This window comes from Stegostoma tigrinum, chromosome 19 (genome assembly GCF_030684315.1).
Source record: "Stegostoma tigrinum isolate sSteTig4 chromosome 19, sSteTig4.hap1, whole genome shotgun sequence".
NCBI lineage: Eukaryota > Metazoa > Chordata > Chondrichthyes > Orectolobiformes > Stegostomatidae > Stegostoma > Stegostoma tigrinum.
This window is the reverse complement of record NC_081372.1, coordinates 6348435-6367926: the sequence shown is the minus strand read 5'-3', so window position 1 is coordinate 6367926 and position 19492 is coordinate 6348435. Positions and strand designations below refer to the sequence as shown.

Below are 19492 nucleotides of genomic sequence, written 5' to 3'. Positions count from 1 at the left end.
CGATGATCTATTGTCACATATTTTTCAATCATAATACTGGGGTTCAGATACAGTAGTGTAGCAGCTATGTAACTGGACAGGTAATCCAGAGGCCTGGGGTGATTAACCCGTGTGTCAAGTTGATAATCACTGCATGTCAGTTTGAAAATTTGAATTCACTGTAGTTAAAAAATAAGTCTGGAATACATGACTGATCTCAGTGGTGACGACTATAAAATTACTGACTGTTTTGTCATAAAAAAACAACTGGTTGACTTCTGCTGGTTTTCTTTAAGAAATATACAACTCAGATTTACATTACACCTTTAATGTAGCAAAACATAGGAAATACCAGAGCTTAACAAAGTGTGGAGCTGGATGAACACAGCAGGCCAAGCAGAATTTTAGGAACATAAAAGCTGACATTTTGGGCCTAGACCCTTCGTCATTATCTCAAATACCAAAGTTTAATGACTAGGCAAATGAATCCAGTGGTAGGGCAATATAATTCAGGGTTGCACAACAGGTCAGAGGTATGGATGTATTGATTTCTTGGTATTTTAAAATTTAGTCTTAGATGCAATGATCTAAGACAAGACAGGCTACACTATGGATATGGAAATCTGTGAGCTTAATGTTGGGGCGCATATTTAGCTAGAAGCTCATCTTTGAGTCAAATATGACATTGAGGTTGCAAACAGTGTGGTTCTATATCAGACAACTACCCAGGGCAAAGATGAAGTAGGTAGCTAGAGACCAGACAGACAAATGGCATTGGAGGGGAATATTGTGATCAATGGCATCTAAGGTTAGCCAGTGAAGAATGATGAGAGTGCTTCACCATGGCTCACAGCTGCAATTGGCTGTGACAGTTCAGTACAGTGGCAGGGGCAGAAACCTGTCATTCTTGTCTGGTCAAGCTGGCACCAGACCCACAAAATTTGATTGACTCTTAACCATCCTCTGAGCAAGTCATTCAATTGTGTAAAACTGATACAAAAAATAAGGAAAATTACACCCTTTTCAATAAGATGGTAAAAGAACCTCAACACAGGGAGTGCAGTGGTTGAAGCAGTACCACAGTACTATATTAATAAGGACAATTAGGCATAGATTGTAATGGGTGTGAGTTTGCTCGCTGAGCTGGAAGGTTAGTTTTCAGATGTTTCGTCACCATTCCAGGTAACATCATCAGTGAGCCTCCGACGAAGCGCTGGTGTTATGTCCCGCTTTCTATTTATCTGTTTCTGTTTCCTTGGGTTGGTGATGTCATTTCCAGTTCTTTTTCTCAGAGGGTGGTAGATGGGCTCCAAATCAATGTGTTTGTTGATGGAGTTCCGGTTGGAATGCCATGCTTCTAGGAATTCTTGTGCGTGTCTCTGTTTGGCTTGTCCTAGGATGGATGTGTTGTCCCAATCAAAGTGGTGTCCTTCCTCATCTGTCGTTTTTGGGACATGACCCACTATCACTCGTATCCTTACATACAGATAAGGAAGGACACCACTTTGATTGGGACAACACATCTATCCTAGGACAAGCCAAACAAAGACATGCACGAGAATTCCTAGAAGCATGGCATTCCAACCGGAACTCCATCAACAAACACATTGATTTGGAGCCAATCTACCATCCCCTGAGAAAAAGAACAGGAAATGATATCACCAATGCAAGAAATGACATCACCAACTCAAGAAAACCTAAACATATAAATAGAAAGCGGGACATAACACCAGTGCTTCACTGGAGGCTCACTGATGATGTTACCTAGAATGGTGACGAAACGTCTGAAAACTAACCTTCCAGCTCAGCGAGCAAACTCACATCCAGAATCTCAACCTGAGCTACAAATCTTCTCAAAACTCGATAGATTGTAATTGTGATGCTCACAGCCCATAAATAGATAAATAATATTAACCCATCCAATCAACTTGAAATGTTAACTCTACTTCTCTCTCCACAGTTCCTGCCTGACCATACTTCCAGCATTTTCTGCTTTTATTGCTTTACCGTCCCATCTCTTAGTGTTACAGAAGGGAAATGGCCCTCTGATAACTAAACCAAAACACAAGCCCCAAGCTGTTCTGATGGGAGCAGAGGTTCCCTTCTAATAATTACCTCCTGAAAAACCCAGAGCAGCTTGCCTTTTCCCTCGGATTCTGTTAAAAGAGAGGTTAAAACAAATATCCCTGGTTCACTTCATAAATAACAAGAAACAATTTTATTATTTAACCTTAACAATGAACAAATGAACAGAATTACTGACAAACCAAACAATTGCCTCCATACTATGAACTACTTCTTAACAGGTCTAAATTCTACTGGAATGCTGTTCAAATAACCACAAGTCCCATCTATTTAACGCCTATTAATAAGACAACAGTAAATTAAAAATCTCTCCACGTTCGCAAACGTGTTGTAGAACACTCTGCTTTTTCGAGCCTTTCTTTGTTGACTTCATGTTACAATGTCTTTCTGCTGCCAATTCTGCAGTCAAAGATTCCCTATAATTGCTTCTGAGGACTTTTTAGCTCAGAAATGCCTTGATACCATTTTAATTAGATGGTGTTTTCTGTAAGAACAAAAAGTGTTGTCTTTTGGCAGCTGGCTGTCCCCATTCTTCAAAAAAACCTGTCTTACATATCCCAATGAAACAGCAAATTCTTATATGATTGGTTTCAGGTTGTCAACACTGTCAGGTTCAAGTGTATTCGCTTCATAGTATTGAAGGGCTTGGTTTAAATTGATTGGCTAAATTTGAAAAGATTTGTTATCTTGGAAAAAATGCTGCTTGGCTGTTCGATACAAAATGTTTCCATTTGAGCACTCTTCGTACACCTGCACTTTATACTGCTGTTCAGATATCCATTTTAACTCTAAGCACCAAAAAAAACTATCTTTTAAAGGGATGGCACAGAGTTTGTTTTACAAGCACAATCTTGCTTCCTGCCATCCAATTCATGACTATTCTATGCAACTTTGTAATATTAGTTAACTTCCAAAATTATTTGGTTTTCAACTCAACTTTTGAGTTCCTTTAAAATGGGTATTTTAAAATTTTTCATATCAGTTAGTCTCCCTTATAATGGACCTGCACAGCTTCCATATTGTTACAATGCTAAATATATTCTGATCCTTGAGACAGTAATTGCCAGCAACAATAGTTTTTTCTTCGGTTGAAAGTTGAGATCCTTTCTTCAAAAGGATCATACAGCACAGGAACAGCGTCCTTTGGCCCTCCAAACCCGCGCCAACACATCTTTCATGTCCATAGGAGATTGCAGTCACAAGCCTTGTAAGGTCAATAAGCATGTCTTACAGGGCTATCAATAAGAACTATAGTGATAAGAATTACAACACTAGAGATAAACATGATAATCCAATGGACTTTTGCAGACAGTTGTCATAAAAAAACATGAAAGCTATAATGTTGTAGGCCACTTCCAGCCAATTCAATCTGCAAATAGGTCTTGCATACAGGTTGGCTCATTATTAACCATTAATTTATGCAGCCATTGCAAAAGAAATGTTGGTAAATTTTTACTAGCTCAGCAATACAATTATTTACTCCCTAGATACAATTTTTCTAAGGCAGTGTCTGAACAACTGATGAATACCACTGCAATACGAAGTATTTGGTCCCTTGTAACATTGTTCTATTGATATAATCAATACAATGCGATGGAATAATGAAAGATATTTCCATATTTGTAACTATTTTTTCTGTAAATAGTAGAGAAATAATTACAGCAAAGTATCTTTAGCAAACTGAAAACATCTGCAAAAAATACAGAATTGTTCAAGCAAACATTATGCATAATATAAGATACACAAAATAAATGCCCACTGGCAAGAAAGTACATTCACTACAAGCTCCAACTATCACAGCTTTATTTTAAGGATTATGTCAAAGTGGATCAGGCTGGGTCTGTTGTATATTGATTTTATGTGAGCAAGGTACTGCTCGAAATTTATAATATTTGTAAATCTTAGTGTAACACTTTTTTCTTACATGGGATGAGTATGTTGCTGATAAGTATAACTCTGCCCATCTCTAAATGGCCTTTGAACTGATTCACAGGGCAATCACATTGCTGTGGGTGAAGAGTCCCAGGTAGATTAGACTAGGTAAGGATGCCAGACTTGCTTCTCTAAAGGACATCAATGAACCTGATGGGTTTTTATCATAATTGATAATAACTAACATAAAATGATTAACATCAATTAAGACTAGCTTTATATTCACACTTTATTAACTGAATTCAAATTCCACCAGGTACCATTGCTGAGAACTGAACCTATGTACCAGAGCACTAGCTCAAATCTCTCAGTTAATAGTCCAGTAATATCCTATCTGGATGTATAACAGCATGGTATGGCAACTGCTCTTCCCAAGACCACAGGATACTGCGGAGTCATGAACACAGCCCAGTCTATCACACAAACCAGCCTTCCATTCAATGACTCCATTTATACTTCCTGCTCCCTCAGGAAATCAAAGATCCATCCCACCCCAGTTACACTCTCTTCCACCATCTTCCTTTGGGCACAAGATAAAGAAGTTTAAATATATGTATGAACAGATTCAAGAACAGTTTCTTTCCTGCTGTTATCAGACTTTTGAAAGAACCTCTCAAACATTAATGCTGACCTCTCTCTGCACCTCTTTTGGCTGTAGCACTGTATTCTGCTCTCTGTTCTGCTACCCTGACACAAAGTGTATGGTATGGTCTGTCTGTACAGCATGCTAAACTACATTTTTCACTGTATCTCAGTACATGTAACAACAATAAATCAAATTATCTCCCTCACACCAATACTTCAAACATTTAAATGCAACTTCCATTTGATCAAATCACAGACTCATTTGACTGAGCAGAATAACACATTGGAAAATCTGCTGTAATACATATCAAGCACACAAGGTCATACATTTCATTTGTGAATTGCACCTGCCACCAGAGACTCTGCAATGGTGACGCAAAATTTTACATATTTTGTGATGATTGAATTTAAAAGCTTAACCTTGAAGTAAACTTTTAATCGATACTTCCTCATTCCCATTCAGGTGTATCAATAAAGATGAAGAAAATTGTCTAAAACAAAAGGAAATTAACAATGGATCCTTCAGTAGTGAAGGTCTTCTGCTGATATGATAGTCAATTACCAGAAGGAAAACAGTAAAACTCTACTTAAAACTGGTCATAAAAGAAAATTTTCAATAACTCACCAATTACATTGTGCTCCTCACTTCTCATTTCTTCAATCTCGGATCTTTTTTCTACATTGTCACTGTGATCACTTTGCTCTCTCCACAGATTTTTTCTAAGGCAATGGCTGAACAACTGATGAAAAATGAAATTTTAAAAACTTAAATTAGAAGAATGTACAAAGTTATATTATTACACATATAGGCCTGAAGAATAGAACACAAAAAAGTACTTGTTAATATTTTGACATCCACACACTTGCCTAAAAACCTACAGTCTTAATTTGCAATGGCAGCAAAATTGGAGCTATATTCACCCACAAATGTAAGTAAACCTGCAGAACACAGTGGACTCAGTGAATTTTGTGAGACTACTTTCTAATTTGAATAAAAATGACTTATATGTAAAGGGTACTTCTTATGACCTCAAGATATCCCAAAGGTGCTTCACATGAATTAAATATTTTTTGAAGTGTAATCACTGGCATCATTGTAAGAAATGCAGCAAGCTCGAACAAGCAACAATAAGCTGATAACCAGATATCTGTGTTTTTCAGTTGGTGGAAAATGGGCATTAAGAGTCTAACCAACAAAGCATAATGGTGAGGTAATCACTGGTGTAGAAGCTTTTGAAGATGTCCTGCTTGTTACTAGACAACGGTTTTTCTCTGACCATCTTTTTATATGCTAATTTATTTTAAAAAATCAAAAAAAAGCAGACATTTTGTGGATTACACAACTGCATAAATGTGGCATAAACTAACATATTCATATAGGACTGGTCATATAAGTAACTATATAGGTGTCTAGCTACCTAACATAAAATTTTTTTTTGGAATTAACAATCAATTCATACAAAGATGCATAGTCACCTCCCATATATCTTTAATCAGTTGGTGATCACAAACTCTGGTTAAAGTACACATTCCTCAATCCATTCATGTTCCACTAGTGCTTTTTCAGTGGTGTCTACTAACAGTTACTTACAATCATCTGTTTAATCTATTTGAGCCTTTGCAATAGAAGTACTGAAGTCATAATTGGACTACATAATAGAGCTACAGTGTTATCACATAGAACTAATAATCCAAAGAACTGGACTAATAATCCATGTCAATGAATTCACATGGAGGCTGGGAAAGTTAAATGCAATAATTAAATAAATTTGGAATGAAATGGCCCATAAAGTTCCATCTGGTTTACCATGTCCTTCAGTGAAGTAAATCTCCTGTTTTTACCTGTTTCTGCCTAGTTATGATTCCAGACTTATAAACATGTGATTGGCTCTGAACTGCCATCTGAAATTACCTAGTAAGCCACTCAGATGTATTTAAAAAGGCAGCGCATCACCAGTTCTCGGGGAAATTTGGGAATGAGAAAAAATGCTGGCCTTGCCAACCCATGAATCAATTTTAAAAAAATAAAGGTGGCGTCAGTGCTATTCAAAATACATTTCTTGCTAATTAAACAGAAAGCAAATCAAACACTGACAAACAATAGTAGCCAGAAAATGTAATTACCATTGTAATGTAATCATCCAGATAACCCTTATTCTTTCACTGATGTGTATTACATGTACATTAGAAGCTGAACCTAGTCCTGATCAATATTCTGAGAAAAACCTTACGATGAGTGTTCCCTCGAAATGATCTTTCTGAATTCAAAGTAATGTGATGAAGGCTGATACTAGTCTTCTCACTCTAATATTCCAAATAAAGCCCTCACTTCACAAGGCAAGAGGTGGTTGAACGTTGTTCACTGTCCAAATACCATCCATTTCTGAAGAAGGGTCTGGGCCCGAAACGTCAGCTTTCCTGCTCCTATGATGCTGCTTGGAGTGCTGTGTTCATCCAGCTCTACACATTGTTATCTCACCATTCATTTTACCATGTGCTCTCTACTCCAGTTGATTAACAGCAACCTCTGGTACTATATGTAGCCTGGCCATAGTTAATCTGATGCATTCTCTGCTGGATTATCATCCTATTTCTCTTCAAGTCAAATCAGCTATTTTAATAAAGCTAAAATATTTTATGGAATATCTTTTTTTTAAAGAATGATCTATAGATGAAAGAGGATATTTTCTTTTAAAACACCCATCAGAAATAATGGACTAGTGAAGCAAGTTGCTCTTTAATGACAGGCTGTTTTTAATTTTCACTGCATTATGGTACCTGCTTAAATAAAACACAATAAATTACCTTTAATAATCTGTAATTTATTAAGGTCTGGGCAGGGTGAGAGTTGAGCCTTTCAACTCCACCTGTCTCCTTCCATATCATCAGTTTCTTAGTAGGTGGAGCCAGATCTATTGTCGTAATTATGTCAGAGAAGTCCTCAATCTGTTCTCGAATGGTTTTACTATCAAGCTCCTTAACACAATCCACAGTAAGCTTTCTCCTCCTTTTATTCCGTTTCCTTTCTGAAGAAACTAAAAGAAAAGAACACCAGTATTAACAATTACTAGTCACAAGTCTCCCACTTATGCTGTCACTATGGGCAGAATTGTATTCTTTTGGCAAGTGAGACTTTTGTCCCTGGCTGCTTGATTGCAAAGGAAGACTTATTGGTCTAAACTGCCTGATTGGAAGAAGTTATGCCAGGCCTTCCTCTGAAGAGTTTCTGCAGATGACTCACCAACTTTTAAACAAGTGAGTGAAGCACCGAGCAAAAATGGAAGAATCTGTTGAAATATACAATTTACATGCATCAAAGACTTGCTTAAATAATTGCATGACATACAGGACGGACGGAAGTTTTGTGCAATTGAAGTTGCAGACTTCGTTTGATATTTATATAAATAATATCTCATAGTTATAGTCTATTCTCTGCATCGTTCTTTCATTAATCATTTTGCCCTGAGAACCTATATGTTTTGCTATCAAAGTCCTAAAGCATATTATGTTATGGCCACTATTACCTAGTTGTCTCCCTACTTTAACTTCTCAAAGCATGTGGTTCATTTAGGATTATTAGATCCAAAAGCAAATGTTCCTTTGTTGGGCTTTTCACCTATTAAGTTAAAAAGGAGTCCTACGCAGAGTACAGGAAGTCTATTCTCATGTGTCCTTTATTTATCTCATATATCTAATTAATACCAGAATAATTAAAATCTTTGTGATTAGCATTCTATGCTTTTTCACTCAACTCCCTAATTTATCTGCATATAATTTCATCCATCTCTCCTCCATTAGTAGGTTGTCTCTAGGTTACACCAATTAGTACAATTGACCCTTTAGTCCTTTAATAGAATCCAAATGTTTCACTGCATTGCAATTGCATTAAATTTTTCTACTGCCATTACTTTATCCCAGCTACAACAAAGCTGCTAAATCTCTACTTGCCCTTCTCTTTTCCAAATGTAATACCAAGCACCGTATAATTCTTAGTCCTGATTTTCCTGCAGCCAATTTTCAGCAATCCCAGTGTCTGCTTTCACCCAATGCATGATTGCCTGCAGAAGTCTTGTTTTATTACATGTACTGTGTGCACTGTTGTACAGATGTTGTAATTAATTTTTAATTGAATTCTCACTTTGTGTATACAGTGTGTAAAACCTTCTGTTTTACAACTATTTATTCCCTTTCCATCAAACGACTCCCTCTATTTTATTGTTTCTTGTATTTCTGCCGTTTTGTTTATCCCGCATGTTTCCTGAAGATCCCTCACCTCCCGACAATTTTAAAACCTTTCCTCTCTCGCCTTATACACTTTCTGGGAGTCAGTGCCCATTTAGTTTGTCTTGAACCTTTAATGGAGGATCTTATCAATTCAGTTATAACTCAGGAAAAACAGCAGACCATTGAAGGGCCAGGGCAGCATGACAGAAGTCCTATTCCGATCTTCATGGGATAGACTACTGAAAACCCAGTTCCATTAGCTTTGGTGTGTTATCAATGATGAACACAGCAAGAATAAATACTTGTAACTGTTATATACTCAAAATGGAACAGAAAGAGGCTAATCGGCTCATTTAGTTTATACCGGTTCTCCGCAGAACTGTCCAGTTGGACCCAATCTTCCATCTATTCACACAGCCCTGCAAGATTCTTTTCCCTCGTGATTATTCAATTTCATTTTGAAAGCACCGTCTCCATTTTCACAACTTTTGTTGGTCGACAGTTCCAAATCATTACAACTCATTGTGAGATAAGGTTCTTCCTCACTGCCCTCCTAATTCTTCTACTATCAGTCAATAAGAATAAGTTATCTTTGTAAATCCCATTATAATCATGTAGTCACTATTAGATTTCCCCTCAAATTCCATTGCTTGAAACAGAATATCACCACTTTCTTTGAACTAATATCGCAGATGAATTGCTTCATGCCTGGAACATTCCCATGAATTACCTCCACACTCTTAAGGATACCTGCTTCTCCAGATTAATGCTATCATTCCTAGAGCCACTCTAATGAATTTCTTTTCCACCCTCTCAAGAATATTCACATCTTTCCTCAAATGGAGTAAGAAAAACTGGAAGCAACATTCCAGGTACTGCTTAATCACAGCTTAACGAAGTTTCAGCTTCCGTTTTTATACACAATGTCTCTATTAATGAAGCCCAGAATACAATTTCAATTTGTCATGCAATCTTAAAAGATCCAGCTCTCTGTTCTTGGATATGTTCTATGGCTACCATTAAAGATCAAAGATCAGATTTTCACAAGGCAAGGGGTATAGTCAAGTCAGGTAAGTTCCAGATTTGGCAGACTCATTTCAATCGAGACTTATATTTTGAGGAAAAAACAGAGTAAACGTTTCGGGTCCGGTGACCCTTCCTCAGTTCTGTGGAAGGGTTACCGGACCAGAAATGTTAACTCTGTTTTCTCTTTCACAGATGCTGCCAGACCTGCTGAGCTTTTCCAGCAACTTTGTTTTTGTTCAAAGTTTGACTGCTCTTTCCACCAGACCATTGGACTTAATATTGAGTTCAAAATCTTCAGATTGTGAAACCACTCCCATTCCTTCTTTTTTTTAGCTTTACTTGTTAGATTCTCTGTCACTACGTCTGCTCCAGCCTCCACCCCCCCCAACTATCAACATCCTTTATCACCCCCAGCACTGCACCCTCTTCCCTGCCCTTCACCCACCCCCTCCACTGCATAAGTTCTGCCCCCTCCACATTTCACATCAGCTCTGAAGAAGAGTCATGTAGACTCAAAACATTAGTTTGCTTTCTCTCCTCGGATGCTGTCTGACTGCTATGATCTCCAGCATATTTTGTTCTCAGTATAGGTAGAATGTGACTGCACGCAGTGAATGGTGCATGTAAGGAATGAGCTGCCAGAGGAACCAGTGGAGGCGAGTACAATTACAACATTTAAAAGACATTTGGATAGGTACATGAATAGAAAATGTTTGAATGGATATGGGCCAAAAGCATGCAAATGGGACCAGTTCAGTTTAGGATAACTGATCGGCATGGTTGAGTTGGATTGAAGTGTCTCTTTCCATGCTGTAATTGTCTATGATTCTATGGAAGGGGTGCAGAACAGATTCACCAGAATGTTGCTTGGTTTGGTGCATTTTACCTGGAATTGTTCTCTTTAGATAAGGCTGAGAGGGAACCTGATTAAGGTGTATAAGATAATGAGTTGAAGGATGAATTTGTTTTTCTTCGACTTTTGTGTCATAAAGTTCCATCCTGTTGTTAAAGAATCTCTGCAGTCTGATAGGACTGACAACCATGTTATATGGTCAAAGTCATACAGCACGCAAATAGACCCCTTCGGTCCAAGCAGTCCATGCCGAACATAATCCCAAACTAAACTAGTCCCACTTGACTGCTCCTGGCCCATACGCCTCTAAACATTTCCTTATCATACATCCATCCAAATGTCTTTTAAATGTTTAATTGTACCCATACCCACCAATTCTTCAGGAAGTTCATTCCACACACGAACCACTCTCTGTGTAAAATGTGCCCCCTGGTCTTGAAATTCCCCAACTTATGTTAATTATATTTTTAAAAGCTGATCAATCAAGACATATTTCATTCTGGGATAACAAGATGTAGAGCTGGATGAACACAGCAGGCCAAGCAGCATCAGAGGAGCAAGAAGTCTGATGTTTTGGGCCTAGACTCTTCTTCAGACCCTTTTTCTGAAGAAGGGCCTAGGCCCGAAACGTCAGTGTTCCTGCTCCTCTGATGCTGCTTGGCCTGCTGTGTTCATCCAGCTCTACACCTTGTTATCTCAGATTCTCCAGCATCTGCAATTCCTACTATCTCTGAAAAGATTTCATTCTGGGATCTGGTATGTCCAGTAATACCATCAGCTTGATTATAACAAGTAGGGGCTCCTACTGAGACTAAATTCATATAAATTTAAGAGGGTACGTGGAGGAAAACACACGACTTTTGTGTTGAAGTTTATTACGTGGTTTGTATTTTCAAGATGGCACTGAATGTTGCCAAGAGCTTTCTGGGAATAGAAGGCACAGCACAATTATTTGAAATCTTTGACTCAGGCTAAACTGAGATCTAGCAGATAAACTGAAGATAGAAATAAAAGCAAGGTCTTGCAAGGTGGAGATGCTGTGAGTAATTGACCAATATTTAGAATTAGAGTTGTACAGAAGGTTGAGAAGAGGAGGAAACCTGAAACTGAGATGTCTCAGCTGGAATTAGACAAGAAACAGCTGAAAATTTAAAAAAAATTAACTTAGAAGAACATGAACGAGAAAGGCTTAAATTGGAAGAGAAAGAGAAAAGCAAAAACAGGAGACAATGAAAATAAAAGAGAAATGGAAATGGAGGAAAAGCAAAGGAAAAGAGAGTCGGAAATAAGCAATTTTAAAATGGAAATGGAAGAGCAAAAAGCATAGTATTGGAAATGAGATGAAATTGAAATAGTTTGAACACAAAAAAGATCAGAAAATTAGAAATCACTGCCCACTCACCATATGTAAATGAATAATTAAGGGTCACATAAACTTACTAATAGCTCAGGTGACCTTTATGTAACTCTGCCATAATATAGTTGGCTTGGATAGGCAAGTGGGAGTGGGCAGTCTTTTTGTTTAATTTTGGAAACCATTGGAAGGAAACAGAGTACTACCTTCAGAAGGTGTCCTAGGCACATTAAAGTTTACAAGCTCTCCCCATGCAATGTCTACGGATTCAATGAGCTTTCAACCCTGGACTAGTGTCAGTCCCAGCAGTGCCTATTATGCTCAAGGAGGAATGAAATTCTCATTGCTCACTAATTAGCCTACCTGTAGTGTGGTATGGCTTTGAGGGAGGTTTGATTGAAGTTTGTCAAGCAGATGCTGACTTTCCTTCTGGGTGGACAAGTTATCCAATCACTCCCTTCCCTTTAACACTATTCCTGGGTCTGCAATAAGCCTTCCTGCCTCACTTCTCTCTGAAGTACCATTACAGAAGGCTTCCTCTAAAGTTTGGAGGGGAGGATCACAGAATTCCTGGAAGTATCCCATAGATGTATGTCAACTGCAGATAGTTTCTACTTGTTTTCTCCCTTGGGTTCAACTGGCTAACACTGGCAAGTTTCAATTCACATTAAAAGCTGGGAAAGTGGTTCAATCACAAGAAAGGAAACCAGCCATGTAAATGAAGTGAGCCAGAAAATAGGAGCAGAATCATTCCCCTGTAAATGTAGAACATCTCTGGAGCACTGCACCAGTATGTTCCAATAGGAGAACATCAGAACTCAATAATAGTGATTGACTTTGTTAGAGGATAGTTCCATAAATAATATCATGGAACTGAAAATCGGCATATCATTGATACAAATATGCATCACTGATTAAAAAAAACTACCCAGTAAAATTATATGTTTTATATAAAAAAAGAGAGTGAAACTAACCAGTTGTATCGACTGGCTGCAAGGCAAAGCCCTCCTCTTCATTGAGCAGCAGAGTTGCTTGGTCACATTCAGTTCTATCTTCTTGAAGTAAAGTATCAGGAACATGTGACTTACCTATTGAAATAATGAAATGCAAAAATAAATCATAAGTACCTTAGCCTTCTCTTTACCTATCTTTACATGTTTCTGAGGAAGCAGAGCCACAATGTACTTATTTATGATTCTAGTAGCTGCATGTTGTTCATGGGTGTTATGCTGATGTATTGTCTGAAATTCATAACATCTTTAGGTCTTCAAGAGGCCAACTTTATTAAGTCAACTGATGGTGGCTTAGTGGAATATCTTATTCTGTCAACTTTATAATCTTTTTGCTTCAAGTAATAGTCAAGTTCTGCAATAACCATTACCAACACTAGCATGTGGAGCAGTCAGGTTTCAACTTATCACACAACACATATACTGGCACTGTCATGTGACATGATAAACAAAGACATCCTCAGCCATTGTTGCAACAATGAAAATTCAGGGCAGAATTCCTCAAACAAATGCATGTTAATGAACATCAGTGTGGGCATTAATGACAAGTTTCACTTATTCATGTCTGCTGCTGTGCTATCAGGCAACTAACTAACCTTTGATTCTCCTCTTTCTGGGCAGAGAAGATAAATACAAAAAGTCTCAATATGATAACCTCTGTGTGAGCATAATTTACATGGACTAAACATGTCACTCAAACTTCAAAGAAGTATGTTGAAATAAACAGGTAATTCAAATTAATAACCATTATAAGAACATAAGCGCAGGAAATTTTCTGACAAGTTGTCCAGTCACAGCAAGGCATCACTAATGACAGGGAGGTTTTCCCTCGCTTACTCAAAAATGCAGGTTACAGGTGTGATATTTAGATAAAAAGAAGCCATAGACTCGTGACTAAAATTGCCTATTTCATGCAAGATGAAATAACAAGATTTGGGATTTGGTTGTGATATTTGAGAGCTAAGGCTATTAAAAAAATATGAAAGAAAGGCAAGGCAAGACAAGTGAACCACAGGGGTACCGATATCCTGGGGGGGAAATTTGCTAAGGCTGTTCGGGTGGGTTTAAACTAATTCAGCAGGGGGATGGGAACCAAAATTGTCGTTCGACTGTAGAAAAGGTTGAGAGTAGGGTGGTCCGAAATAAAGTTTCAGGGAAGCAAGATGGCATCGGCAAGCAAGAAGTTGGATTGAAGTGTGTCTACTTCAATGCCAGGAGCGTCCGGAATAAGGTGGGTGAACTTGCAGCATGGGTTAGTACCTGGGACTTCAATGTTGTGGCCATTTTGGAGACATGGATAGAGCAGGGACAGGAATGGTTGTTGCAGGTTCCGGGATTTAGATGTTTCAGTAAGAACAGAGAAGATGGTAAAAGGGGCGGCGGTGTGGCATTGTTGGTCAAGGACAGTATTACAGTTGCAGAGAGGATGTTTGGGTACTCGTCAACTGTGGTAGTATGGGCTGAGGTTAGAAACAGGAAAGGAGAGGTCACCCTGTTGGGAGTTTTCTATAGGCCTCCGAATAGTTCCAGAGATGTAGAGGGAAGGATAGCAAAGATGATTCTCGATAGGAGTGAGAGAGACAGGGTAGTTGTCATGGGGGACTTCAACTTTCCAAATATTGACTGGGAACACTATAGTTCGAGTACTATAGATGGATCAGTTTTTGTCCAGAGTGTGCAGGAGGGCTTCCTGACACAGTATGTAGACAGGTCAACAAGGGTCGAAGCCACATTGGATTTGGTACTGGGTAATGAGCCCAGCCAGGTGTTAGATTTGGAAGTAGGTGAGCACTTTGGTGATAGGGATCACAATTCCGTTATGTTTACTTTAGTGATGGAAAGGGATAGGTGTATACCACTGGGCAAGAGTTATAGCTGGGGGAAAGGCAATTACAATGAGATTAGGCAAGATGTAGGGAGCACAGAATGGGGAAGGAAACTGCAGAGGATGGGCACATTAGAAATGTGGAGCTTATTCAAGGAAAAGCTCCTGTGTGTCCTAGATAAATATGTACCTGTCAGGCAGGGAGGAAGCTGTAGAGTGCGGGAGCCGTGGTTTACGAAGGAGGTGGAATCTCTGGTCAAGAGGAAAAAAGGCTTATGTTAGGATGAGATGTGAAGGCTCAGTTAGGGCACTTGAGGGCTACGAGGTAGCTAGGAAAGACCTAAAGAGAGAGCTCAGAAGAGTATTGCGTACAGTTCTGGTCACCGCATTATAAGAAGGATGTGGAAGCTTTGGAAAGGGTGCAGAGGAGATTTACTAGGATGTTGCCTGGTATGGAGGGAAGGTCTTACGAGGAAAGGCTGAGGGACTTGAGGCTGTTTTCATTAGAGAGAAGAAAGTTGAGAGGTGACTTAATTGAAACATATAAAATAATCAGAGGGTTAGATAGGGTGGATAGGGAGAGCCTTTTTCCTAGGATGGTGAGCACGAGGGGGCACAGCTTTAAATTGAGGGGTGAAAGATATAGGACAGATGTCAGAGGTAGTTTCTTTACGCAGATAGTAAGGGAATGGAACGCTTTGCCTGCAACGGTAGTAGATTCGCCAACTTTAGGTACATTTAAGTCGTCATTGGACAAGCATTTGGGCGTACATGGAATAGTGTAGGTTAGATGGGCTTGAGATCGGTATGACAGGTCGGCACAACATCGAGGGCCGAAGGGCCTGTACTGTGCTGTAATGTTCTATGTTCTAAAGGATTTGAGATACAGAAAGACTAGAACTAAATGAATAGTGGATAGACTCAAATGGCAAATGGCCTCTGTTTCTACATTTCCTTCACCTTTAGATAAAATACTTGAAAACCATTATCCTATGGAAGGATTTCACTGGCGCTGCAGGAGCACTGCTTAGATTTGTGATCTTTTCGGCCAAAGAGAAATGACGTGGAACGTACAAATGCAAAACACGTATTTTCACTTTAAAATGCACACACCAGACTTACAAGTTGGTAGGTTTTTATTCCATAAATCGTTCGCCATGCATCCGTTAGTATCTGAAAAATCCATAAAGGCATTTTCAGCTTCGCCACTGAGAAACTCCTCTGAAAATTAAATCAAATTTTCATTAGCTTCAATGGAAATAATTATTTTTGTAAGTCATCTAAACACATACCTCAGCAAATAATTTATTGATGTAGCATGTTTTCTGGATTATTGTTTTGTAATAATGCCACATCAGTTAATTAGAAAAAGCATTATGCGTAAGTCACAAAAACCTGTTTGGTACATGGATAACCAAATGCTCTTCCTGTTATAAAGTTGAGAGGTTTACATTAGTTTATATAGGGATGCCAACATTTTCCACATCCAAAACAGCCAAAGAATAGGGCAGCAGCAAAGGAGGGAGTGGGGACATGACTTAAATTCTCAGATTGTTCCATTTACTCCATGAAAATGTATTACAGGTACTTCTATAGTGCAATAGTTGCGTTCTTGCACAATCTTGCGCTGTAGAAAATCGCCACAAGAAATCGTGTTATTGGGAAATCACTTAACTTGTACAGTAGAAAGCTCACATTATCCAAACAGTGTCCACTTTTCATCAATCAGCCAATTCGAGTTAACAGAACACGCATTCTAGTAGAACTACCTGCACAGACATTTTAATAACCTATTTGTTAAGTCCTGATTCAGCAATCTTTGATTTAAGACGGAAGTGTTAACACTCAAATTATGTGAGAGTATGGCAGTAGACAGCTTCATTCAGCTAGATACCAAATACCAAATAATTTTAATAATCTGCAACAGGTGAAATTACACTAGATGATTTGTCCAGCAAAAGGCCATAGATGGGACCAGGAGTACTTCAATTGCTTTAGTTTTTAGCCAAAGTTAAGATTCGGATAAAATAATTAAAAATGAGCACAATATTGTAAATCAATGTCGTGATGAATGTTTCACAAATATAGGCTTTTGACCTTATTATTCATTATGACTATCGTTTTTCACCCGACAGTGAACAATTGAAAGAACAGAAAGAAATGTGACAGATGATCAATGTGCAAACCAATGAACTACAAACAGGCAAAATGTTTTGAAACCATAAATTTACAGTACAGCTTGCAGTTCAATGCTCCTTTCACTACTATATTACGTGCTCATCATACAAATGTTCACAACACAAATACAATTCATACAAGTGGTTTTGTGCACAAATGAGTTTTCACCATCTCTCACTACAGGTTACTCTACACCTGGATAACTCATCACTATGCAAATAAACATGACAGATAATGCATGTATTAATATAACATACATTTAGTCTGAAAGGCTAACTTTTCCCATGTTACCAAATTTGTACAGATGGGGAAAAAAAATAATCAGACGACATTTAAAATGGCCTGCTGGATTCACCATCACTTGGTTTTAGCAAGATGATAAAAGTTAGATACTCCATTGAGACATTTACACCAAATTATTATCACATTCCTTCAAGATTAAAACAAATTAAAAAAAAAAGACCAGGCAGTTAAGATTAGGAGACAGTGAAGGAACCAGAACAACCTAAATTCAAAGAATTTGAAATAAGCATTATATGTTAAAAATATGAAACAGACCCAACATATAAGTGGCTCCTTCATCTCCAAATCCATCATTTTGAAAGTTATTTTTATCTCCGTTTAATGTAAACGTGTCTTTCACAGCATTGGAATTATTATTTTCCGGAGTTTCAGCAAGTATAGATTCACTGGTGCTCATCAGATTGTCATCCAATATTCCATTATTACTTAATGTTCCATAATCATCACCTGGCAGGAACAAAAAGTATTTATAAAATTCTGTTTTTTTTTCAAAGCATACAAGTAATGTGGTACAGCAATAGGCAATTCTAAGGAGAACACAAGAATTTTTTTCACTTGAGAAGTTCTCAAGTGAAGTGAGCTTCTTCTCGAGTAAGATGGGAAGTATTCACACTTGGGAGTACTATGTGCAGTTTCAGTCTCTGTAAAAAAGGAAGGCCATACTTAGAACATGGAACATTACAGCACAGTACAGGCCCTTCGGCCCTCGATGTTGTGCCGACCTGTCATACCAATCTGAAGCCCATCTAACCTACACTATTCCTTGTACGTCCATATGCTTGTCCAATGATGACTTAAATATACTTAAAGTTGGCAAATCTACTACCGTTGCAGGCAAAGCGTTCCATTCCCTTACTACTCTCTGAGTAAAGAAACTACCTCTGACATCTGTCCTATATCTTTCACCCCTCAATTTAAAGCTATGATCCCTCGTGCTCGCTGTCACCATCCTAGGAAAAAGGCCCTCCCTATCCACCCTATCTAACCCTTTGATTATCTTCTATGTCTTAATTAAGTCACCTCTCAACCTTCTTCTCTCTAATGAAAACAGCCTCAAGTCCCTCAGCTTTTCCTCGTAAGACCTTCCCTCCATACCAGGCAACATCCTAGTAAATCTCCTCTGCACCCTTTCCAAAGCTTCCACATCCTTCTTATAATGCAGTGACCAGAACTGTACGCAATACTTGAAGTGCAGCCGCACCAGAGTTTTGTACAGCTTCACCATAACCTCTTGGTTCCGGAACTCGATCCCTCTATTAATAAAAGCTAAGACACTGTATGCCTTCTTAACAGCCCTGTCAACTTGGGTGGCAACTTTCAAGGATCTGTGTACATGGACACCGAGATCTCTCTGCTCATCTACACTACTAAGAATCTTACCCGTTAGCCCAGTACTTTGCCTTCCGGTTACTCCTACCAAAGTGCATCACCTCACACTTGTCCGCATTAAACTCCATTTGCCACCTATCAGCCCAGCTCTGCAGCTTATCTATGTCTCTCTGCAACCTACAGCATCCTTCGTCACTATCCACAACTCCACTGACATTAGTGTCGTCTGCAAATTTACTAATCCATCCTTCTACGCCCTCATCCAGGTCATTTATAAATATGACAAACAGCAGTGGACCCAACACCGACCCTTGCGGTACACCACTCGTAACTCGTCTCCAGGGTCAACATTTCCCATCAACTACCACCCTCTGTCTTCTTTCAGCAAGCCAATTTCTGATCCAAACTGCTATATCTCCCACAATCCCATTCCTCCGCATTTTGTACAATAGCCTACTGTGGGGAACCTTATCGAACGCCTCGCTGAAATCCATATACACCACATCAACCGGTTTACTCTCATCTACCTGTTTGGTCACCTTCTCAAAGAACTCAATAAGGTTTGTGAGGCACGACCTACCCTTCACAAAACCGTGCTGACTATCCCTAATCAATTTATTCTTTTCTAGATGATTATAAATCCTATCCTTGTTCACAAGGGCATGCAACAAAGGGATCCACTCAACCGGTTCCTAGGCTAAAGGGATTACTCTATGAACAGATAGCGAGGAGACCAGGCCTACATTCCTAGAATTTGTAGGAATCACAACTGATTTAATTGAAAGACACAGATTCACAAGGGGATTGAC

General features: G+C 38.7%; 1 protein-coding gene across 1 annotated transcript in view; it reads right to left on the bottom strand.

Moving 5' to 3' along the window:
• Positions 1 to 19492, bottom strand: part of LOC125461565 (double-strand-break repair protein rad21 homolog) — an 82250-nt gene that overhangs the window by 31000 nt on the left and 31758 nt on the right. Inside the window, exons 6-10 of the mRNA XM_059652628.1 lie at positions 17610 to 17801; positions 15987 to 16094; positions 13013 to 13126; positions 7387 to 7616; positions 5207 to 5321 (exon numbers count right to left, since the gene is read on the bottom strand). Coding sequence (XP_059508611.1) covers positions 5207 to 5321; positions 7387 to 7616; positions 13013 to 13126; positions 15987 to 16094; positions 17610 to 17801 — 759 coding nt within the window. The remainder of the gene's footprint in view (positions 1 to 5206; positions 5322 to 7386; positions 7617 to 13012; positions 13127 to 15986; positions 16095 to 17609; positions 17802 to 19492) is intronic.